The sequence below is a fragment of the Episyrphus balteatus genome, chromosome 4, assembly GCF_945859705.1.
Source record: "Episyrphus balteatus chromosome 4, idEpiBalt1.1, whole genome shotgun sequence".
Taxonomy (NCBI): domain Eukaryota; kingdom Metazoa; phylum Arthropoda; class Insecta; order Diptera; family Syrphidae; genus Episyrphus; species Episyrphus balteatus.
Window position 1 is genome coordinate 15755381 of NC_079137.1, and position 25385 is coordinate 15780765.

Consider the following 25385-nt stretch of genomic DNA (forward strand, 5'->3'; position numbering starts at 1 on the left):
CAACACAGGTTAATTGCTTTCATTATTCATTACATTCAGTGACAGAAAATGTTTAATTAATCGTCACTTTTTTAATAGACAAACATGTTAAACATTCGCCGCAGTGTCCTCAAGCGTTCAAAAATTATGTTAAGTTGTATATCGTTGCCAAATAATGAAACTTGGAATTGGAATGAAAAGGATCGAAATTATATACAAGCATACATATATTCCAGATTTAAAAAATTGTAAGACTTACAAATTCTTACAAAAATTTGAATTATGAAGTTTTGAAGATGTAAAAAACTCAGATATCGAATTAGAAAATCTGGCAACTGCTATTCGGATTACATATAGTTTCAAGGGGGACAAGGAAGTGATTTTTTCCAGTAAATTGAACGAGAATAGATGCACGTTAACTTAATATAATTGTAAGAACTAATATTCTGTTATTTTCTTTGGCTCTGAAGACTTTCGTGTTAAAGAAATCTAGCTTTATAAAAGAACTATATGGTTTTTTTTTTGAAGGGCTTCCACATCAAATAAACAAACTGGAAATAAAATAGAAAAGTCTCCACATTTTGAAGCTTATTGCAGAGATAAGAAATATGTGTCGTTCCATATTCCAAGTAATGTGTGTCGTTCCATACAAAGTTAAAATAAAGAAGTATTAAAGCAAAACGTTCATGGACCCATCCTCGAAATTTATTATCTGTTCATGTAGCGATTATCGTTTTCCTTGGTTATCATTTTTGTTCCTTTGGTTCCGAAACTCGTAATACGGGCACAGAGTTGGTTATCATTTTTGTTCCTTTGGTTCCGAAACTCGTAATACGGGCTCAGAGTTAGGAGAGTTTCTATGATACAAGTGTCAACAGTAGAATATGGGCAAAGCTGCTTACCAAGAATTTATATTCGTACCAATAATAAGAGATGTGTAGGAACTAATTTCTTCACTTTGTATCGCTGAAAGAAGTGGATTTCTATTTGAAACACGGGTTTTTGTATCAGATCCACAGATCTCACTAAGCAAATAGATTTATATTCGTAGATGTGTGTAAGCAATTTTTCCATATAAATACAATTGGTCAAGAAATTACAAAAACAAAATTACAAAATGCTACCAAAATCTGTTTCAAATGGAAATCGACATGAGATATCGGTATTTTTTTTATTTTCGGACGAAAACAAATGATGCAAATAGAAATCCACATAAGGCGTCAAAGTTGATTTGACAATTATTTCTTTTGTACGCTAGAACTACAACGAAACACAAAGGCAAAAAAATAAATTGCACGACTGGGGTCGCACGTACTTGCTCTTATGCTTAAAGTAACTATAATGTTAAAGCTTTTTATTCAAGAAATTTAAAATTTGATATTTTGAAGAAATTTCATAAGTAGTATAAAAAAATTAAATCTGTTTTTATAATTATTAATAAAACTCCGTTTTAAAATAAAAAATTTAAAAAAAAAACAAGTATGCCATTTTATTTCTCGTATAAAAAGGTATTTTTAGAAAAAAAATTTTGAAAATTGTAGGAGCCGTTTTTTAAAAAAATAATTTTTTATATATAAAATTTTTTTAACATTTTTCAAAAAAAAAGTTGGTATGCCATTTTGAAGAAATAATTAATTTACACATAAAAACTAAATTTCAAAATTTTTCATTGATCCGTTTTCAAAAAATTGATTTTTCAAAAAAAAAATTTTGAAATATTTTTTAAAAAACCAAAAATGCGTTTTTTGAAAATTTTCTAAAATTTTAATATTATCTTTACTTACACACTTTTGTATAAAAATTTTCATTTAAATCGGGTTAATTTTGTACGAGATATTCAGAAACGAAAAAAACCGTTCTATGACAGGTACCGTTAATAACGGTACAAAAAATATTTTTTTTATTTAAAAAGTTGGCCCTTATGTGTAGTACTACACACAAAAATTTTAATCAAAATCGTTAGAGCCGTTTTTGAAAAAAATTACCTTTTCTATTTCCGTTATATGGCAGGTACCGTTAGTTTTGGTCATAAAAGATAAAAACTGCTAACTACCAAGTTTGAAGAAAATCACTTCACTCGTTTAGGCTGCAGCTCCAGATAGAGACAGACAGACAGACAGAATTGCCGGACCCACTTTTTTGGCATTCTCCATCATCGTAATGTCATGTAAAATTGTTATCTCGAGTTCGATTTTTTTACGAATCCTAAACTTGCCCTATAGTACCTACATATATCGCAAGTAAAAGTATAAAAAGTAAACAAAGACCGTGGCTACACAGTGTTGTGCCCAATCACGTTCCAATTTACATTTTTTAAGAACAAACGTCAAAAAGGGGAAAATCCTCACCCCTCTTGCCAACAACCTGACTGGTTAGGCGATAGAAAAATCACCGGTAGCCCGGCACAAAAGTACTTTGTACTTTGTGTTTCTATGTACATAGTTCAGGCTTAAACCTTAGGAAATAAAAAACATACGAACGAATTAAAAATAAAAAAAACTTTTTAGGTTTTTGCAAATATTATCCTTTTTATTTTGTTTTTTATTTTATGCTTACATAGTACGATTTATGAGTAATAAAATATAATTGCTCATCGTTCATTATTTCCTCATTATTGCATTTGATTCGATTACTTCTTAATGTATGTTCTTTTTATTTATATAATTTATTATATATTATTTTTATACAAAACCATATAAATTATTTTTCACTAATTCTATTACATACTTAGTTTAAAAAAAAATGTTTAACTAAATTATATTTATTTAAAAAAAAGAATATCTAACTTGTTTACCAAATATCACATTTTAACACAAAAAAAAAGAGAAGAAAAAATATTACACAGCAAATATATATATTAATATTTATATTAATATTTATAGATACAGATTAGAGAAAAATGTGTGTTTGATATTTTATTTATATATTTATTTATAAAATATGAATATATACATAAACATATTTGTTTAACATTTAAAGTGCACTTTTATTAAAATATTACCAAAAGGAATCATTATAATGAGGTATATGCAACACTCTCTTTTTAAAAAAAGAAATAAGTACAAAATTTTAGGAAAATTGCAAAATGTGTTCCGATACCTATCCAAGTATACTATTATTTTAAATTTAAAACTTATTTGAGTAGAAATTAATAAATTGATGGGGAACAAATAATGACTGGAATGTGTTCAAAAATAAGATAGAAAGCAAATATTTTTCATCTTTCACTTAATTTAATCAAAGAATAATAATGTTCACATAACATAACTCCTTACTACTCTAAATAGTTAAATACCTGAAAGGTATAAACCTAGATACCTGCTGTAATAACATATTTATAGCATTATTTATAGACATAATAGACCAGTACAACTTTCCCACATCCATTTTAAACAACTCCCTTGCAGCATTGATAAATAAATATAATAAGGTTTTGGCACAATAAGTACTTTGAAAACCAAGGCCTAGCTGAAACGGACTTTGTCAATCCGTCGTTTCTTTATCATTTATTTCCTCTTATTTCCTTTGCTTTTCTTTTTTCCTTTTATTCTAGAGTAGAGATTTGTTTTTCAAGTCCTGAAATTGTTTCTTCGGCTTGTTTATTAACACTTTCTGCCTCTTGCTGATTTACCTTATATTTGGCTCGTGTTTTGTTAAGGTTTTTTATTTCTTTTTTGATAACATTGAAAGATATAAAACTAATATTCCATATATTTGAGTAAACAATTTATTTTACCATCAAATCGGCGGAAGCGTACCCGCATGAAAAACCTATCAGTATCGAACTTTTACCATAAATAGCGCCTAAACCAAATTTAAAATTAATTAGTGACAATTTATACGAGATATTTTGAAGGTGGACTTTCCTATAATTATTCACGTTAGTATTTGTCATTTGAAAGAGTTTTTTCATGTTTTATCAATATTCTGTAAAATAGAGCTGGTTTTATGCATTTAAAAATGATGTAATATCTTAAGTTAAGTCAGAAATAATAAACTGTTTTTTGTGTATTATTTGTGAGAGTGTGGCACATACAGCATTTTATGTTCCGTGTTTTATATGATATTAGTGCAGTTATCTCCTTAATTTATTACCTAATAATTCTTAATATAGTAAAAAAAATATTAAAAACTCGTACAAAATATTACCTAACTGAAGCTCTTTAGATTGTTCTCTACTTTACTGAACAAAATAATAAAATTAAGAAACATAAGTTTCTTTTTCAACAATTCCTACAGTTCACTTCATTTGAGAAGTTTTATTTACTAAACAAAAAATGCATAATCTTAAGAGAAAAACTTAATTCTACCACTGGTTGAGATTTTATTTTAGTTTGCGCCATGATTATTATCTATACATATACATCGTCTAAAGACTCTTTGCGTCATTTTACACCAACCTGAAACCATACCCTACTCTGCTTCGTGTCGCCCAAGTTTTACGCATTCGGGTAAGTAGGCAGTTTCACCGTTTCAACCTTGTCCACTACTTTGAATGATGGAAACAGACCCATTTGGTTGGTTCGTTTGTTCTTTCCCTTCGAAAAGCCATTCCAATGATTACCAGCAACACCAGCCAGATCCCCTGGTCGCATATGAATTTCATCGTGATTCTTTGGACTGTGCGCAATTACAGCCTCACGGTCATGGGGATTCTGTCCGCCATAGTAATAGATATCATCTAACGACTTAAATCGATGCGCTGCATCAGGATATAAAGTCTGCATAATTTCGTATGCCACTCGGCACACTTGTGAGCTGAACGTGCAGACTAGATAGTCACACAACGATAACATGTGTATATCGAGAATGATTCCATTGAGGGATGAATCGGTGTACCGTGTGGAAACAGCAGCCATTCTTGCAACATCAGGGTCGCCCACAATGTCATAGTTAGGGTATTTCTTTTTTGCCTCTTCAATTACACGAGCATCATCCGATGCAAGGAATATACGTCGATCAACTTTGGTGCCGTTAGTTTCCATGGTCAAATAGTAATCCTCGACATGAGTCATGTACTCTTCTAGGCTATGAAATGCGGCTTCGGTACCTACTTTATCAGTTCGTCGAACATGAACTCTACATTGTTCAAAAACGTCAGTCAAAAGAGAAACTATTTAAGATTTAATGACTTACCCTACGATAGGTTTTTTCCATCCAAGCTTGTCCATACCATTCTCCAACATTTCTTTGATGGAGTGCTTAGGTTTGAGAAGATATTTTAAAAACTGTCCTACCCACCAGACGATAGGATCTCCGTGCAATCTCTTTAATCGAGGAGCTAGATCTTCTGGTATTGAAAGTGGCAAATACGGCGGTCTTGGAATAAGAGAGTCTATTATGGGCAACACAAGTACTTGTGTGTCATGTTGTCCAGGCCAATTGTTAGCATGTACAGCCTCCACGTCTGTACATGTATCAGATATAGGTTGGAAAACTTCTTCCCATCCGCCTTTATGATACCGCCATCCTTTGGATTTTAAAATCATTGTCCGCTCTGTAGCATAGGCAACTATAAAGCAATAGACTACATGATGTAGCTGACATCCATACCCGCAGCCCTATCAAAAGAAAAAAATATACAATTTCCTTGTTTCAATTCAGGAAACAAAATTATAACCATTATGAACTTACTTTGTTTAGCTTGCAAACTAGTTTTCGTGCATTTTTACAGTCTTTTGGATTTTGAAGGTAGTATAGCCGTTTTTGGACTAAGTTACTGAGATTTGTAGCTTCTTGATGGCGCCAACTTTCATATCCATCTACTGATGTCATTCTATCAATGTCATAAATAAGAGATCTTTTGTTCTCAGCGCCCATTTGTAAAATATTTTGTATATCATCAGCAAGATCGGGCATTTCAGTAAGTACACGTTTTCGAATTTTGCCCAACGAATCGCTGAAGTAATTCCAAAGCTCTTGTGTATTGGAACGTATGCGACGATGAAGTTGTTCATACTCCAAACTTGGTTCCAATGTGTGGGCATTTTGAACGCCAACGCCATCAGCGACGCGTTGTAATTTCGATTCCAGATTATCCATGAGTTTCTGAGCGGATTGTTTGTCAACTTGGTCACTGGATACAAGAATTACTTATATTAGTTAAAAAGTTTGATTTTTTTGTAAGATTCTAATGTTAATTGTATAGGTAATTACTACTTAGTAATAATTCTTTTGATAATTTCTACCAAATAGCGAAAAATGGGTCTTTAAAATGTGATATCCAACTAAATTTAGGTTCAAAAAAGGTATGTGAAAAAAGAGTTTTATTGAAACCGATTTCTGAAGAAACAGAAATAAAACTAGGATAGTCTTTTTTATAATCTACATTTCATATGTTTTATCACAGTACGAGCGTTAGGATGACAGAGAAGGGTTTAAAAGGAGATGCCGATGCAGATTGGCTTTGATGTTTTGAACATCAAAACCGGAGGGAAAACTGAGGCACGTAATGCATTCCACATTTTGGTAGTACGACTTAAGGAAGAATTTCATTTGAGCATTTTTTGAAAAAGAAGTTGTATTTGTATTTGACCTAACCAACTATAATTTTAAAAGCTCTATTTTGGATTCTTTCTAAATAGCTCAAGTTGGAAATTAAATTTGCTTACATCTTCTGAGAAAACTCAAGTATTTCGCAGAGTTTTTGGCCACATCGAATATGTGCTCATTTCACGGAGGTTTGTAATGAAAATGCTTAAGATCGAAAGCTGTTCAGTTTCCTTGCTGTAAGTGCCACTCATGGATAGGGAAGGTTTCGTTTTTATGATAGAAAGCAGCATTGTGTTTTGGAAGCATCTAATTCTACGCGGTTTCCTAATCCCTATTGGACAATGCATTCGAAATCAGATTTTAATGAGCTTTGAATTCTCAAGCGAATATATGGAAAACTGAGGGTCAAGGCCAGAGTCGTATACAAAACGGAGACTTCGGGCACATCAACGTTTATCCTATGGATTTCAGATTTGAGTCCAAACAATACGACCTGTATTGAACGGTTCGAAAAGTAAATTCTAATTTAACGAAGAAGAGTATCATCGATACCAAATGCATGCATTATCAATAAGACAGGGTTGATGCCAGACTCTATCAAAAGCCTTTAAAAGCTTCCGTTGTTGAAGATATTTCTTTAACTGGAAATTAATCAGCGTTTCCATGACCTTGAAAAGAAGGGACGGGATCGGATGACATTCAATTTAATTCATCGGTTGTAAAAGAAGATTGGGTATGTGAATCTATGAACTAATCTTTTAAAGAAAACAATATCATATGGTATACAGACGGGTGGAGAACAGCGGTAGGTCTTTGAACCTAGTACCAAACTTTCAACTTTACAAATTGGTCAATTCCCAAGTATATGTATTTCAGGCCGAAGTGAATGCCATTGTAAAAAGCGCAGAAATTATTTCACTTAAACAAAAAGATTCCTATTATGTATGATAGTCAAGCTGCCCTAAAAGCCCTTAAATCCTACGAAATCAACCCCAAGCTAGTATTGGAGTGTATAGGAAAATTTTAGAACTTGGCAAGATAATGGGACTTTAATGGGACCCGAACCACTATCAAAAGCTTTTCAAATCCTGCATAAGTAGGAGCAACCTCAGGATAATCACTGGGTTCTTCAATGGCCACTGTAAAGTAAGAATGCCTTTAATATTTTGTGCCTAGTTAGTAGTGCCATAGATTCAAACACCTGTGTTACTACCAGATGGAAAAGGAACAATTACACTCTTTGAAAATACCCCAATTACACAATTTCCTGAAAGGAATTAATATTAATATATTTTTAATATGGAGAACTAAGTCAGCCAGCTTAAAAGGGGGCAAAATAGATCTTATATGTCTCAGTGCATCTTAAATCCCCAATATCAATCAATCAAAATTCATCGGTTTTTTATTCATCATAACCGACTGTTAGCCTAGTGTTAACAGAAAAATTCGATTGGATGCCGTCAGTCGCCAAGTATTTATCACCTGTTCATCATTTGGTAGCAGGCACCGGATATATGTGAATTGTTTTTGTAATCAGGCAGCAGCGAATAAGCGATGGGTGTCACACAGTTGTAACCCATGCTTTAAAACCAAATTACATACTTCGAAAATGCCCCTCCCATGTTCAAACGGTCGTTCACCTACAAATGGATACATTTCACTTTCAGGCCTTGTCTGTGACTTTTTATATATTATATAAATATATTAGTAAAACATGAACATAAGCATTTTTTCTGAACATATCACAACTTTTTTACATCGTTGTAATAAAAACTAATAATCCTAATCAAAATTCAAATTGCTAGCAAGAGATTCATCCATAATCATAAAAATGATAAGAATTTAATCTATAGCTAAACCGATTCAAAAGAAAGTGACATCTATATTAATTTATATAAATTTGATTACGTAGCACCTAAACATGCCTTTTATAAAATCCTCTTCAAAGTAAACAAAGACAAAATAAGTGGGCGTTTAAGTTTTACAGCAACAAAAAATTAATACTTTTGTTGTAATCATTCATTTAAAGACCAATTTCTACCATAAACCACCCCCTTCTTTATTTAACTCACCTCATAAAGTCGGAAATCATTTGCCTCAATTCATCGTTTCTCTGTTTCGAGTGCTCCAACATCTGTAGTGCTTGATTCATTCTTTTCACAGTGCTATCTTGCTCGACATTTGCTGGCTGCGTGCTCAGCTTCGAGACGAATATGTACACCAAAAATCCCCATGCAACAACGAAAATCATTAATGCACGCACCCATGAGCTAGATCCCAGAAATTGTCTCAAAACCGACATGACGACGACAGGTTAACCAAATCACAAGGGACAAAAATAAGTTGTTATATAGTTAAACCTATCAGGAATTTATTCCTTTGTCGATGATCTTTTATGATTGCACGTTGCACCCGGCTTTTATGTGGCGTGGTGCCCCTTCGTCAACAGGGTGGCATCAAGAGTTAAAAATCTCTTGAGATGGTTATTGTTCTTGAGATTGATTTTTGCTTAGACACAAAATAATGAGTACACACTGATTTATAAAGAGTTTCTATTTTACAATGTGATTGATTTAATTTCGTGGCTGTGGCACCAACACAGCTGCTACGGGTGTGTTGTTGTTATGTAGACTGCTCCGATGTCGTCGCAAAGAACACAATCGCATCCCTTGAGTTGTTTGCTTATTGGCTTTCTAATTTGTGCGTTTGGGTGTTTTTTTTTTGTATTAACATAAAATTATGCTTGATGTGTAGATGAAAATTTATATAAATGGTGAAGCAAAAGTTACTGAATTTATTGCTTTTGCGAAGCAATCAAAAAAAGAACTCCACCCGTCAGCGGATAATCAGAAAAAGTGAAAAATGTGCGGACGAGAAATGGATGAGAAGAAATCTGGGGCTGATTTTTTTTTTACTAGTTTCAATGTCAAAAATTGTATGGAAAATGACAAGTAGAAAAAGTGATGCCAAAACTCATGTGACAATAAAAAAAAGAGAAACAAGTTTTAAAGAGATTTTTGTTACTGAACGGACTTAGGGGTAATAGGGTGGCATAGTAAATATTTTACAATCTATTTGAAAATATTTTTTTAGTAGCCTGTAAAGCCTAGTACGCAGCTGAAGCGAAACAAAAATTCCCATACAAAATTTCGTTAACCAAGAAATTAAATTTGCGTTGTTTTTGCTTTTGAACTTAGTTTATGAAGATTTTATTGATTTTTTTATATACCCGAAGGTATTTTTATGTCAACATGTTCTCTGTTTACTTTGGAGACTTCAAAATTTTTTGTTTTGCTTCAGCAGCGTACTAGGCTTAACCCCTGTAACTTTATCACTGACGATAAACATATTTTAATGTCTAAAAACTTTATTTTCTTCCATAAATAAAGAAAATTTCTTTCAAATCATAAAATCATGAAGGTTTTGAATGAACAACAACAAATTGTGTGTATTACCACCAAGTTCATAAGCTGGGGTTATAGCTATTTCACGGGGACCAACCTGATCATCAGACTCCTTTTAGTGGTGATAAGTCGCTTATGTTCAATTAATTTTGAAGCTTGAACTCACGACCTAGCGGTTGAGAGGCCGACGAATTTCACTTTCCCCTATTGTTAGTTCCGGGCGAAAAGTTGTTCATGTTCGGATATCTCACTTTATTTTCAATTTTTTTTGCGAGTAATTTGCGAGGTCTGTCGAATAGGTACCTCTTCTCACACTTAAATTTTGGTGCCGAACAAGAAACTAGTTTAGCTCAAAATGTAAATTCCCTTCGGGTGAAACTCATGATAGCTTTTAAAAATCCGGGCGAACAAAAATATTCCGGGCTAAAAAAATTCCACGTGAAACTCACAATAGGGCTGAATGAAGATATTGAAATTAAAAAAAAAATACGTGTTTTATTGTAGTCAAAGGCAAGTCGTTTAAAATTATTAATTTTAAAATTTACGATCTTGGGTTACAAGGGGAGAAAATGGATTATATAGTCATTCAAATATTTTATCGCCAGTTATAAAAGATACAGAACACTGGCACTTTTTCGACTAAGAGACTTAGAAAAAAAAAAAAAAATAACGAAGAAAAAATAACAAAAATTATAAAAAATTATTAAAATTATTTTAATTTTAAGTGGAGCGATTGAATATAATTCAATTTTAAAGTTCAAGTGACCTCAACTCCAAAGAAAAAAAAGTTTATTTTACTGCACAATTGCCTTTAGGCAAGTACGTTAGAACCTTAGATTGGTTAAGTAAATAAATAACTAAAGGCCTCTTTTTGCAAAAAGTGGGAAATTTACAAAAGTAAACTTTTTTCTTTCTAGTGCGATTTCTTTTTGAAAAAAAACTACAAAAAATGATTTTTAAACCAAAAAATAAGCTTTCTGCATCAATTGCTTTAATTTTGTGGTCGGAAAAACAAAAAAAACAATAAATTTCGTTCAAGATTTCGTTATGCTATTTTTGTATGCAAAATTTTGTAACGGACTTTTTTTTAATTTTTGCCCACTGGTCAACGCATGAATGAATGATACCCAGTATTCCAACTATGAACTAAATTTAAGTGCCGATATGACAAGCTACCGTAAGTGCCATCATACACGGTGTAAATGGACCCCAGAGTGTGCGGTATCTGGGAGAAAGAGGCGTGGGACAATTTAATTTAAATTCACCTCTATTGTAGATTATGATTGAATTAAATCATTTTTGGTAGGTAATAATGTAAATTAATGTATTTTTGTATTTTATCGCATGTTTTTTTTTTCTATAAACCAGATCCTAGGTCATACAATATATACAAAAAGGTAAAATAAAAATTTCTTTTCCATATACTTTTTTTTTTAATGGAGGATTGGATATTTTTTTTTTTTAATTTTCTATCAGCACATTTACTGCAAATATTTATAATGCGCTCCGGATATATGATTTTTCCAACTCTACTCTACGCACATACTCTTTGTTTATATTACGCACTGTCACTGTATGTTTATGTATTTATTCATTTTTGTTAAGAGCAAAAGCGAAGTGATCTGCTTTTGTGATGTGCACTTGACCGGATAATTATTAAATGGAATGGAAGTGTCTATTCATCAGATTCTGTTTTAATGATAGAAGCGTGCTAGTTTAATAATTACACTTTCCGATATTTAAAAAAAAGCTACAATTTGGAACTTCAGTATCTACTCATTTTTTAAGTAATTTGAAGCGTTTAGAAGATGAAGGTACCAGTCAGACTTTCAAGTTGTTTTCTTCTATATATAAAGTCTATGTAACCAATCAACTTCATGTTAAGATCAAATAGAATCTAATCTAGAATCAACTTAAAAAAAATTTTAAGTTCAAGTGACCTCAACTACAAACCATCTTACTGATGAGCCCTCTGTCGTAACTGGGCGAAACGCTTTGGAGTTAAGGTCAAATCAACTTTAAAATTGAATTATATTCAATCACTCTACTTAAAATTAAAATAATTTTATTTTTTTTGTTTTCGCTACTTATAAAGTTAATGAATTATCACTACTTTACTTTTTAAATATTAGCTGTGTTTTATTTTCCTCGTGATCCAGATCAGATAATTGATATATTTGCGAAACAATAACAAAACAAAATCCTGCTTTTGTTGTAAAGTTAATTAAAACAATGATCTGATCCGGATCTCGTGAAACATAAAACACAGCTATTATTTAGGCTATTTGATTGTATGTAGCTTTAAGTTATGTATGTATAAAGCGGCCCATACACACCACACTTGTGTGCAGACCGGAGCGACAAAATCAAAACTTTTTGATTTTTTTGTGTCGGTGTCATGATCGGTGTGCCGTCTGTGGTGCGGTGTACACACAAATATGCGCACAAGTGTGTACACAAGTGTCTTGTCTATGGGCCGCTTACGAGAATAAATAAAATGAAAGTGAAGAAAAGAAGTTGTAATTGACATAGAGGTTTCGTTTCTGATAAAAAAGTAAAATTTCAAAAAAGTCACATAGGACCAGTTTATTAAATCAACAATTTTAACGGTTTTTTTATATCGAGGTTGTACGAAGATTATGTTGAATTGCTTTACCCCATCCTATAGGTTGGTTGGACCACAGAAAATCACTAACATAGGTGCGACATACAATTCATTAAAATCTCTCTCTCTATTTATAATTAGGAATTTTCTCCCAATAAGGAAAAACAAAATCGAACTAACTTTAATAGTAAACAAAATTGGTAACATTTAACTATTTCGTGGTTCAATCCACCAGAATATAAGCGAATTTTCATATTCAACGACTCTCTCTTCTGTGCATTTGTCGTCAATCTGATCAAGAAAATGAAACTGTCCCGCAGAACTTGCTATTATTGGTCTATTTGGATGAAAGCTAACCCCATTACAAGAGTCACCATGAACTCGGAACTGAAATCAAAATAAAATTAAGATTTTACATTAAAATTCACTCTTAAATATTACCGAACGTTTTTCTTCAATATTGTTTAGATTCCACATCCTTATCAAACCTTCCGAGTCTCCACTAAGCAACCATTCGTTTTGAGGACTCAAATCAAAGTATATCCTTTGGTTGCTCGATACACTCCTACTTAGCACTGCCATAGGTTTAGAAAAATCTCTCATATCCCATAAACAAAGTCCATTGTCTTTTCTAGCGCCACTAAACAATACGTTTCCATCATTTGAATATTTCAGAAATGTTATGCCACCATTATGACCAAACAGAGAATGCAAGCTTCCCATGTTTGGCATTCGTTTGTCGAACAGACTGATTACACCGTTCCACGAACCAGTGGTTATAATGTCTTTAGTTTGTGACGTCAGTGCAAAAGCGGATATGGCTTGCTTGGTCACTAACTTTGTACAACTTCTTCCTGGACTGAAAGATACTTTTAAAATTGTCTGGCTTCGATTATAGATTTCAACTCACATATCGGTGTCGAATATGCGAATACACTTCTTGTATCCTCCGAGCACATGCTCACCATCGGGAGAGAATATCACAGATATGGCGGCTTCTATTTCATCTACGTCGTCATAACCACGGTATGAGGCTCTAAGGTCACCGTTGAAGGCATCCCACATTTGAATAGGTTCGTGTTGTCTCGAAGCCAACCAGCTAATAATGGAAAAAGTATAAAAACCGAATAAACCCAGAGCCCACCGCAAATTTTGGGTGTGGAAGTATAACCAAAATGTGATTATGCAGTTTTATGGCTTATGCGTTCGTATAACGAAAGTAAATCACGGCTTTATATGGTTTTCGGAGAGTTAAACAACGCTAGTTTTCCAATTAATGTGAGAAGGCTAAGTTAATACAAATTCACATTCTGAATATAAAGACTGATGCTCTATCATTTTCCCTAAGTCTGAATATCGCAACTGTAGGGTCGCCTATATTACAATAGAAAACAAAAAAAAAAATATAAAAAAAAAAAAAAAACACTTTGCATCAAAACAACTTAGCTGGTCAATAACGAAAAAATTGAGTAGATCAGAAAACAATATTTGAGTTGTCAAGGCAACAAAAAAATATATTTGAAAATTTCGTTTGAAAATTTTCCATTCGAGTTTGAAATTTTAAACTGAAAAGACTTTTGCTAAAAAAAAAAATAATAATAAATTTTTGGAAAGTTCTAGAGCATTTTGTGATTTTGAAAACGTAAAATAAAAAAAAAAACATTCCTGAAAAATACTTTTAATCCTAATATAATCTACCAAGTCATATTAATGGTGAATCAGATATTGGAGTTAAACAAAAAAGGAATTAAAAAAATATATAAGAGTGAGATTCATTCTATCCAAATAGTGCTGTGCATCTAAGATACATCTTTTAAAGATGCCATTCAATCTCTTATAAAGTTTTGCTAATTGCGACAAAATATAATAATAAGAATCCTATCTCGATTCAGACAGATTTCAATATTTTAAAAAGCAAAAGCCGAAACTATTAAGCTTTGAAAAATTTATCGTTTCTTAATCCAGTGCGAATCCTATCTCGATCCAGACGGATTTCAATATTTTAAAAAGCAAAAGCCGAAACTATTAAGCTTTGAAAAATTATCGTTTCTTAATCCAGTGCGAATCTTAAAGTCAAGAATTGAAATAAGTTTCGAGGAAAAAATATCAATTCAAGAAATTTTCAAGAAATTTTAAAAATTGTGGCGTTACTTTTTTGCTGTTCTTAATAATTTTTTTTTTCATTCATGTTATTTCGATTATTCTAATTGCGTATATATGTTAAATTGTGTTCGTTTTTATATTTTCATTAGTTTTAATCTTTTTTTTTTAAATAAGTTGTTTTATTCTCTGATTCGTGGAAGCTTGTGCAGGGATTTCACTCAAATTTGGGTGATTTTCTTAATTTTCTCAATTTTTCAGGTATTTGAATCCAAACAGCTTGTGCGCACAATCTAAAAGGATACAGGTATGTGATTTTTGTTTTGTTAATTTTTTTTTTATTATTTTTATAATTGTAATTACATTGAGTTTGAGTGAATTTTCTTTTATAATCTCCTTTTTAAATATATATTAGATTTAACTTGATCTATACGATTGGCTAAATTAAAATACATAGCTAGTAATTGAGTAATTAAATTTCATTAATTTTAATTTTCTCTCAATAAACAATCCTATTTTTATGAATAATTATTACATAATTAATAGTAATAAATTAATCTTAATTCTTTTGAAAATGAAATGAGCAAGTTTTCGTTATTTTTATTTTGGTTCAGAAAAAATATTAGTATGAAATACTAAACTTCATGAGGAGCGACTGGTGACGGATGGGACATAAGAGTCCAAAAATTAACTGAGTCTCCGTAGGTGAGGCTTGAGGTCTTATTTTAGGGGCTGTTGCATTTTTTTGTTTATGAGCGCGCGACAGCCAAGGTGTTTAACTCAGTTATGAGTTAAATAAAGGGGAGGGTGCTCAAGGGTACCAATTACACCATGGTGCCCGTGTATTAAAATAACTAGTAGGTTAATTGGAAAGCAGAGATTCTTCGTTTACCTCCGGCATAATTAATGAATTTTTTTTATTTTTCTATAACGTAGCTTAATTTTAATGTCCGTTTTGTCAGTCTGTTCAAGTATAGTTTTTCAGTCCTAGATTATTTTAATTTTGAGATTTTTGGTATTTAGAATGTTAATTATTGATAAACCAGGCATGATAACAATGCGGTAGTCCAGGTAAGCGGGTCAAAAAGAACCCCCCCACATCCGGCGAGCTAAGCAAAGCAAAAAAACATGTCTGACCTGGCTCTGCTTCCTGGACACCCTTCCATCCATAATTTTGTGTAGGATCTGTACCTACAGGATGGAAGGGTTGACTACATTCTCACCTTCATTGGTTTATTTATTTATTTATTTATTTTCATCAATCAGAGATATAAACTCTTACAGACTAATATATACATATTAACAAATATTTTAGTAGGTGGGCTATAAAAAAAAAAATTAATAATGCTATACTTTATTTAACAATTATAACAGTTTTTTGTAACAAGCAAAACAAAAAAGGAACATAGGAATTTATACAAATTAAAATTGAATATACATAAATAACAAAGTAAAACAGGTAAGAAATATAAATAACATTAAATAAGAGATATCACAATTGATTTAAAAGTATCTCTTGTACAAATCATAAAAAAATCTACTCTTGAGCATATAGTATTAGCCTCTCTGATGCAACGGGAAATAGGTTCATTGCGCCCATAGTTCCTGCGATGATACTGTTCATATATTACAAAACGTTCACGTGTTAATCTAGATGGTGCATTTCCTTCAAAAAATAGGTTTTTTAAAGGAGGGCATTGTATATGACCGGTTAAAATATCTCTAACAAACATGACTGAAAAATATTTCCGTCTTATTTCCAGAGTTTTTATTCCAAATAATAAGCATCTGGTTTCGTAAGAAGGTTTAGGAATTCTCCAATTTAACTTAAAAAAAAGCAAACCTCGTAAAATGTCTTTGAACTCTTTCGATTCTTACCGAAGAATTAGAATAATATGGATTCCAAACTGTACAGCAGTACTCAAGCACAGATCTCACTAATGAATTGAATAAAGTTACCAATGTAAAAGTATCATTGAATTCCCTAGTGTTTCTTTTAAGAAAACCTAGCATTTGGTTTGCCTTATTAACCATATAGTCATAATGCGGATTAAATGACAAACTTACATCAAAGATAACTCCTAGATCTTTTTTCTGCATTACTCTTTCTAGCTCAGTGTTATTAACATTATATTCAAAAGTAATTGGACTACGATTTCTGTAACATGATAAAACTTGACATTTGGCCACATTGAGATCAAGGCAATTTGTCTTGCACCACTTGACCAAACATTCCAAGTCAGCTAACAAAAGATTACAATCATCTTTGTTTGAAATTCTACGATAAAGTTTCAGATCATCGGCAAAAAGAAGACACTGCGAACTAAGAAAAAAATTGGGGATATCATTAATGAAAATAAGGAAAAGCAATGGTCCCAAGTGACTTCCTTGTGGAACGCCAGATGGAACATATATATTATCAGATTGGTAATTTAAAATTTTAACAACTTGCACTCGTTCAGTGAGATAAGACTCTAACCACATTAACAAAGATGAGTGAATGCCAAAGCATTTGAGTTTAAACAGAAGAATTTTATGATTTACCCTGTCAAAGGCTTTAGCAAAATCTGTAAAGATAATATCTGTTTGAAAACCTTTTTCCATATTTGTTAATATGGCATTCGTCATAATCGTTAAATTCGTTGCAGTTGATTTGCCCACAACAAAACCATGCTGGTAAACTGATATTTTTTCTTGAATTGTTCCCGATATTCTTTTATAAACTATTTTTTCAAATATTTTTGGTATAGCTGAGATTTTACAAATTGGTCTATAGTTAGTTATGTCTTGCTTAGATCCAGACTTAAAGATCGGAGACAAGAAAGACATTTTCCACGCATCTAAAAAAATTCCTTTTGACAAAGATAAATTGAATATCATTGTTAGTGGTTGAGCTATCGCCACAGCACATTTTTTTAAAAGAATAGGAGGAATGTTATGTTAAGATCTAGACTTAATAAAGCTTCTTCTACTTCATCTTTGCTAAATATAAGTGATCCAATATCAACACATTGACTAACCCTAGGCAAATCTTGATTTGTCAGCGATTCTGAAGAATACACTGATTGAAAATATTTCGCAAACAAATTGCAAATATCCGATACTTCACTAGATGTAGTGCTTAAGTACTTCATACAACTAGGTAATCCATATGATTTTCGTTTAAGATTAATAAAACTCCAGAAACGCTTACTGTTAGTTTTAAGATCACTTTCAACTGAAAGTATATAGTTTTGATACAAAAATTTATTCAAGTAATTAAAATTACGTTGGCAGTTCAAATAAATTGCACGAAGACTTAGATTTTCTTTATTTTTTTTGTAAGCTTTATATGCTTTGTTTTTTTTGGTTCTTCAAATTACTTAACCTTCTATTAAACCAGATAGGATTAGAATTCTTTTTAACATTTTTTTTTTGGAACATATTTTTCAATCGCGGTTTTTAAAATTGATATAAAGATAGCGTAATCATTTTTTAAATCAGAAACGGTTAAAACATTTTGCCATGAAATACATGACAGATAATCTACCATTGCATCAAAGTTAGCATTTTTATAATTATTGTATTCAGTTATATCACTAGTATTTTTGATTTTTAAATATTTATAAAACAATAACTCTCCTTCAATTGCAAAATGATGAACCGAATTATTTACTACAGGAAATTCAGATTTTTCTATACAAAAATGAAATTCTTTATCCACAAATATTAAATCAAGAATGCGACTTAAATCATTTTTTAGAGAGTTAATTTGTATTAAATCGTATTGACTCAAGAAATCAACAATAGATGATTCAATTTCGGTTGTAACATCAAAAGGAATTAAATATTTTTCCTCGGAGTCTAAAATCCATTTAACATTTCCAATATTAAAATCACCAGCGAAAACAATGTGCTGGGAGTTATTTAAATTATCTAAAATTATTTTAGAATTGAGCAAATGTAAATTATAAAACTCTAATGAGCTCTTAGGCGGTATATAGCTTGCTAGAACATAAAGTTCAGATTCATTTAAATTTACACAAATAATTAGTTGATCAATATCTTGGCTAGGAGAAGAGGAATATGATTCTAATTTTATTTCTTTGCATGACAAAGAATTTCGAATCGCAACCAACACTCCTCCCCCCCTTTCCATTCCTGTTTTTATTTTGCATCTATCTTTTCTGAATACAGTATAGTTATTAGAAAATAATTCTGATGTTAAATAATCTTGGGACAACCAAGTCTCAGTAAGAACAATTATATCATAACTGGATTCAGAAAATGAAAGAAATACTTGATCTAGCCTAGTTCTCAACCCACCTACATTTTGATAGTAAAAAGATAAGTTTTTTTTCTCAAAATGTAAAGATGTTGTTTGGTTTGATGAATTTGAGGACGGCATTCGTGAAATATTTAATCGTTTTTTGGAATGTAAACAAAAGGGCGTATTGTAACCCCACTTGGCCAAAATTGTGCATCATAAACAAAGTTTGTGTACTCTATTGGAACGCAGATTTTAAAGTTTATGGACCTTTGCTTATGTTCCTTTTTTTGGTTAATCAAAAAACAAGACAAACCGGAAGGATTTGTATGCATACGTAAATTAGAAGCAATGTAATCAATAATTGCGCCGGCGGCGGTTGTATTTGGATGAAAACCAGATAAATGAAAACATTTTACTTTGCGTATTACCTTGAGGTTTTCGCATTGCCCCTTACTGCCGTAAAGTCCTTGAGGTCTACGTTTTGGTTGTTTTGAATCATGCATTTGTGTTCTAGTGTTTAATGCAGCAAGAGCATCAGCATCTGCAGCATTTGTAGCCGAAGCAGAGACATTAGCAACATCAATTAATTCGGCAACATCTTTAGCAGCAACATCAACATCAGCAACATTACGATCTTTAAGAGCAACATCACCAACATCATCAGCAACAACAAGAGCTCCAGCACCAGCAACATCAACAATGGCAACTCCATCATTAGCAACATTAACAGAATCATCAATAACAATTTCTTTTTCTTCTATATTCTCCCTTACATCAACATCACCCATAATTTTTTTTTCATTCACGTCATCTGAGCTTCGTAAATCGTGTGAGCCAAAAATTAAACTTTCATCAGTTCCATGAGGACCAGCGGACGGATATGATGCGGAATCTTTAGTAGCAGACGATAGATCAACAGCAGCACTTATCCCTTTCGATGTCGAAGCTTTCAAATTGCAAGCAGCATTATTAGCAATATCGTCGCTCTGCTTAGAAGAGCTCGATTTGCTTGTTGTAGTTGCTCCACGCTTTGACGACGAAACCGGTTTTTTTCTGAGATTTATTTGTGCCATTGTTTAGAGCAGGAGATGATGTGGGGGAGTTTCTGGATAGAGGAGAACAAATTTGCCGCACTCGAGGAGAAGATGAGAGAAGAGCTTTCTCTTTAAACAGTTGTAACTGTTTGTTGTTGTTGTTGTTTTTTCTCTCCGTACCCGTTGATGAAACTTTGGAGCGAGTTACTCGAGAGGGCTTTAAAAGATTGAGAACATTGAATGTCCATAGTGAAAAACAATAGCAATTTGTGTATAGACTTTTTGTGATGAGAACAAGACTGTATGTAATGAGAGCAGAACTAACACTGGTGGGAAAAGGTCTAAACCGTTACACAGCCTCGGCGATGCGACAATTAGAGCTCAAGATATACAGTCCTATTCTGCTATTCGATTCACGTGAATCGGAGGATTCCTTTTCTTAATCATGTCAAATTGGTTTTGAAAAACTTCTAACTTTCGATAGCAAAGTGTTGTTCCCGTCTGTTTTAAAAATTCTAAAGAAAAAAAATTGTTTAGATTTAATTTTAACCACCTTTTAAACACTTCTTATTTTAGACTTTCACGTGAATCGAATAGTAGAATAGGGCTGATAAGCTTTCTTAACTAACCATATAGGCTATATTCTTGGAGAGTTTTGAAATCAAATAAAACACAAAAGTCTCCAAAACATAGCGGCGTAATATGCTTATATATTCAGTTATATTAATGGAATCGTCAAGATTAATATCTGCAGGGTTAGGGGAAATGACAAAGGATCAGTTCCTGTATAAAGAATATAAAATAGTGTTAATTTAGCCTACTTATATGATTTGGAAAACTTACGTTTTTTAACCCCCCGAGAACAATTCGTTATTAGAACGCATAAGCCTATAAAACTGCATACTCACAATTTGGTTATACCTTCACTCCCAAAATTTGCTGTGGGTTCTTAGACTATAAGTATTTACACTTACCAACATGTTTCTGGATATTGGCTATTCATAAATGGATACCATGAACAATCGTAGACTGTGCCGCCTTCTTTAACGTGCACAGCGCTCGATAGTTTGGTAATACCTCTGTTGGGAGAAACTTTTCCTTGGTAGAGATCCGACGGCAGTTCAATAAGATGCATTCCTAAATTTAGTTAATAAGCATAGCTATTTATAATACTTCCGATATCACTTACCATCTAAATGAACAGGCACTAAACAACATGTACCATCTGGCGACCAAAGGCACCCTTTAGTATAACACTGTTTTTCGTGATTTGTTTCCCACATGTAACGACCAAGTTCTAATAAATTTTTTTTGAAGAAAAAGTTCTCATCAGATTCTTCAATTGCTGTTGGATTTGTTCCATTTTGACTTGGGTCTTCTAATAGAGCAGTCGATGTGTCCATGGATACACTAACGTCTTCTTCGATTATACTATCGATTTGGCTAGTGTATTGTGTTTTATCGTCGAGTGATGTTTCTTCGGAAACGGCACTCACATCAAATGTAATTGCTATTTGCGATTCTTCGACCGAATGGAAGTTATCCGGTTCCATGGACAGATCTGGTACCTCTACAACGGTGCTGTTCGTTTGGTCAACTTTCGTTTGTTCGATATATGAGGAATTTGATGATGTATCCATGATTAAATGATTTCAATTAAATTCAGTATGAATAAAGTATATTTTTTTCTCTTAAATTAAGTTAGTATTCTTTTTGAAAACTTTCTATTTTAAATAAAAATAACAATTTTAACCTTTAAAAAGCCGGTATGGATAAACGATAAACTAAAAACGGAAAACGTCAAAATTGACTGTCAAAAATGTCAGTTCGATAAATTTTCGGACTCCTAAAAATTATCCGAAAACGTTTTCTTTAAGGTGGAAACAAATTGGTGTCGGATAGTTCCATTTCATGGTCTTGCTGGATCTGCACACAACTCGAATGAAATGTTTGAATAAATTGTATAACTTGTTTTTACCGCAGAACCAAAGAGATAATTTCACACATTATATCCTTTCAAATATCAAATTGGTCTTTTAAGCAATCTGTCTTTGTCTTTTTCCTTTCTATCATAACTGTTTATTAAAGAAGTACAAGAAAAAACCAACCAATCAAATTAAATCAATTCTGAGGAAAACATGCAAATTCTATACACTTTTCCTCAAAATTGAAATGTCAAAAGTTTTTTTTTCTAGTTTTTTTTTTTCTTCGACACTGACGTTTGGCTTAAAAGCCCAATCGTATATAAATATTTCATTTTACATTAGAAGTGAGATACCTAATTTTGCAAAATGATCTCATTTCGAATGTCAAATGAAATAATTTAACATTCGAGATTCAAAATGAAATAATTTGCGAAATTATTTCATTTAGCGCCAATTGTACAAATTTTTGTCCGTCGTACATTAACTTTTATCTTCTGTAATTGGTGATAAAGCTTAGGTGTAGCACTGGTTTAAGGTCCATTATGTTAAAATAGCCAAATCCTTGCTTGAACCAAAGTTGAACCCCAACTAATTCGACCAATATCAGTGAGTTATATTCCTGAACCAAGGCTGAACCACGTTTGTGCAACCTTTCCTAAGGTTTTAATGAGAATTGCCTATAAATCTACGTCCATATTCTGTCGATCAAAATAAGAGATGGAGTATGAATTGGATAATAAATGAATATGAGCGAAAAAGAGATGAATATACAAATCTACATCCATATCTTATTGATCCAGATCGTAATCATGATATATATGGCCCAACTAACATTTCAGCTTCGGTTAAGGTATTACAAAAGCTACATTTCAGCTTCTTTTAAACTTTAGTAAGGTTGTTGGGCATGGGAAAAGGAGAACGTTATACAAGTTTGACTGTATATAAGGATCTTAAACGAAGCTTTACCGAAGCTTTGAGATTTGACAGATAGCTTCGGAAGAGCTTGTATAATTCTTTAATACATGTCTTATCGAAATTAAAAGAATTCTTTTTTAACTGGTTTTAAATCATGAATTTTATCTTTTGAAGCCTGGTACGCTGCTCGCGCTAAATTTTAGCTCCCATACAAATTATCGAAAATTTTTAGCCGAGATAAAATGGATCCCATACAAGTAATCGATAACTTGTATGGGAAAATTATCTCAGCTAAAATTTAGCGCGAGCAGCGTACCAGGCTTGATCTGATAATCTATGTAACATTCCGTTAGTTTTTATTAATAATAATTTTTAAAGTATATAATTTTTTTACCACACCCAGGAATCGAACTTCGTATCTGCTTGGTGGTAGTCCACCACTCTACCCACTCGGCCATCCTAGTATATTCATTAATGAAGTCAAAAACTTAATCAGTTCAAATAGCAACAAAAATGTCCGAGCTAAATTATTCAATGTCAAAACCAAAAAGTGTCCGAGCTAGATTATTTAATATCAAAAAAAAAATCGAACACAAAACTTGGTAATTTCTGTAAAGCTTCTATAAATTCATTAAACAGGCTTATAAGAAAAACAAGCTTCCTTCGTTTAAGTTTCTTTAATAGTATTTAAACAACTTATTAGAAGTTGTTAAACAAGTCCGAACTTCTATAAGCACTTAAATTCTGAAGCAAGCTCAATACAAGCTGTATAAAAAGTAGAACCTGCTAGATTTCAATTTACAGAAGCTGTTGTGCTAGTTGGGGGATCATTGGTCATAATTACACGCAGATAATTTTGGGCCATAGTGGAAAAAAATTAAAAGTTACAAAGATAAGAAAAATAACATCGAAATTCTGCCTACGACTCACAGGGAACAAAAAAAGAATCCCTGCAAACCAAACCTCAGTAGTTTAGGGGAAATTACAACCACCAACAAAGTCTTTACTTTGTAGATGTATGTGTTTCCTTATTTACCAAAACCTCTCCCCTCAAAATATTGTAGTTTTGTTTCTCCTGAAAAAAATAAATTCTTTGGTAAATGGGAGGAAAAGAGTGCGATGTATGCAATGCTCAAGGTTTTCTCTCTTTTGTAATGGCGGCTCGCCATTTTCCTGCATTTCTAGTGAAACCTTGATAGCCACAGCAACATTAGCTAAGCAAAAAAAAACATTTCTGTGCTCCAAAATAAAACAATTTAATTTGAAAAAATAAATATCGTCTTAATCAGTGTTATTTGTGAGAATTATTTTCAATACACAATGTGTAGTAGCACAAATTCTTCGGCACGCCACAAAAATTCCACCACCATTTCTTTCCATCATCAAAATGCACAACCTCAGCCTTGTGCATTCAGAAAAATTAAAATAAAAAAAAATTATACAAAAACCACCACCCATGGATTTGGAAAATATAGGTATGCTTATTTTAAAATAAATAAATTATATAATTGTTGATTTTTCTGTCTTCTAGTGGAGATCAATTCCAGACATCAATGACTGAGTTTACAGTTCGAAATTTTCCTCCACGCCATCCAGAACGAGTGAAACGAATCTTATGTTTAGTAGAGGCTACAATACCTGAGTGTGATCCACAGACTTGTAGTGTAAGTCAAAGAGATTCCCTTCTGCTCTTTATGAAGCTGATGGTACTATTTTTTTTCTCAGGTCTGCACCCTCCGACCACTTGTTGATGTGTTCGCTCTAATCCAAACAACATTCAACAATTCTATGTCGAGTATAAAAATGACGTCAGAGACTCCTTGCCCGCCACACTATTGGATGAAGTCCGTTCGAGTGGCAATCAAGATGTGCAAGTTCGTATTACAAATAAATTGCGAGGAAAGCATTTTGTTCCCCTCAACAGTTGTGTGCATGAAGCGACTCTCCTTCGTTTAGTGACAAAGAATTTCCAAAATTCCTGACGTAGATGTAAGATTTAAGAGAAATTCAACGCCAACATTCCTCATAGAAGTCTGAAGTAAAGTGTCACACAAGACGTTCATGTTTTGATATACAATTCGACTGAATAAATCTAAATCTCTAACCAAAGTTTTAACTTCAGAGTTTATTTGTAATTTCATTTGTAGTTTCAAAAGGTTTAGATTTACTAGGAACAAACTACTTCTTTTATGTACAAATTTCCCCACTTAATTACGTACTTCTAGATATGGAGTTTCAGTGGTTTTTCTGTAGCTAAAAAAGTACTGGAAGATGTACATCAGAAGCACTTCCAGATGTGCTTCGCTGATGTAGTTTTGAAGTACATTTGTCTGTACTTTTAATGGAGGGGAAATTCATTTCATCTTGCATGTAAGAAAGAGATAGATGCTTCACGTATTCTTATATACAGAAAGTATATAACTGAGTTTTTTCCCGAGCTCCTATCTTTTTTCAGTGGAAAAGAAGTACTTCTTTTACGTACATATTTCGCCGGTTTTTTCTGTAGTTCTACGTTTGCTGGGTTATGTACAAATTTCCCCACTTAATTACGTACTTCTAGATATGGAGTTTCAGTGGTTTTTCTGTAGCTAAAAAAGTACTGGAAGATGTACATCAGAAGCACTTCCAGATGTGCTTCGCTGATGTAGTTTTGAAGTACATTTGTCTGTACTTTTAATGGAG

At 32.4% G+C, this 25385-nt stretch overlaps 3 protein-coding genes across 3 annotated transcripts; 1 reads left to right on the forward strand and 2 right to left on the reverse strand.

Moving 5' to 3' along the window:
* Window positions 1-4266: 4266 nt before the first annotated feature.
* Window positions 4267-9394, reverse strand: LOC129918563 (alpha-(1,6)-fucosyltransferase). The gene is made up of 4 exons (XM_055999173.1): window positions 8544-9394; window positions 5614-6055; window positions 5116-5540; window positions 4267-5058 (listed from the first exon to the last, which is right to left on the reverse strand). Exons 1-4 carry the CDS (start codon window positions 8771-8773, stop codon window positions 4419-4421), a joined length of 1737 nt encoding a protein of 578 aa, XP_055855148.1. The 5' UTR covers window positions 8774-9394; the 3' UTR covers window positions 4267-4418.
* Window positions 9395-12435: 3041 nt separating this feature from the next.
* Window positions 12436-21650, reverse strand: LOC129918626 (telomerase Cajal body protein 1 homolog). The gene is made up of 5 exons (XM_055999250.1): window positions 21053-21650; window positions 20838-21000; window positions 13391-13579; window positions 12922-13339; window positions 12436-12867 (listed from the first exon to the last, which is right to left on the reverse strand). The coding sequence occupies exons 1-5, from the start codon at window positions 21501-21503 to the stop codon at window positions 12688-12690; spliced, it is 1401 nt and encodes a 466-aa protein (XP_055855225.1). The 5' UTR covers window positions 21504-21650; the 3' UTR covers window positions 12436-12687.
* A 2010-nt stretch (window positions 21651-23660) lies between these two features.
* Window positions 23661-24812, forward strand: LOC129918959 (uncharacterized). The gene is made up of 3 exons (XM_055999728.1): window positions 23661-24178; window positions 24235-24367; window positions 24429-24812. Exons 1-3 carry the CDS (start codon window positions 24024-24026, stop codon window positions 24657-24659), a joined length of 519 nt encoding a protein of 172 aa, XP_055855703.1. The 5' UTR covers window positions 23661-24023; the 3' UTR covers window positions 24660-24812.
* The last annotated feature ends 573 nt before the right edge of the window (window positions 24813-25385 follow it).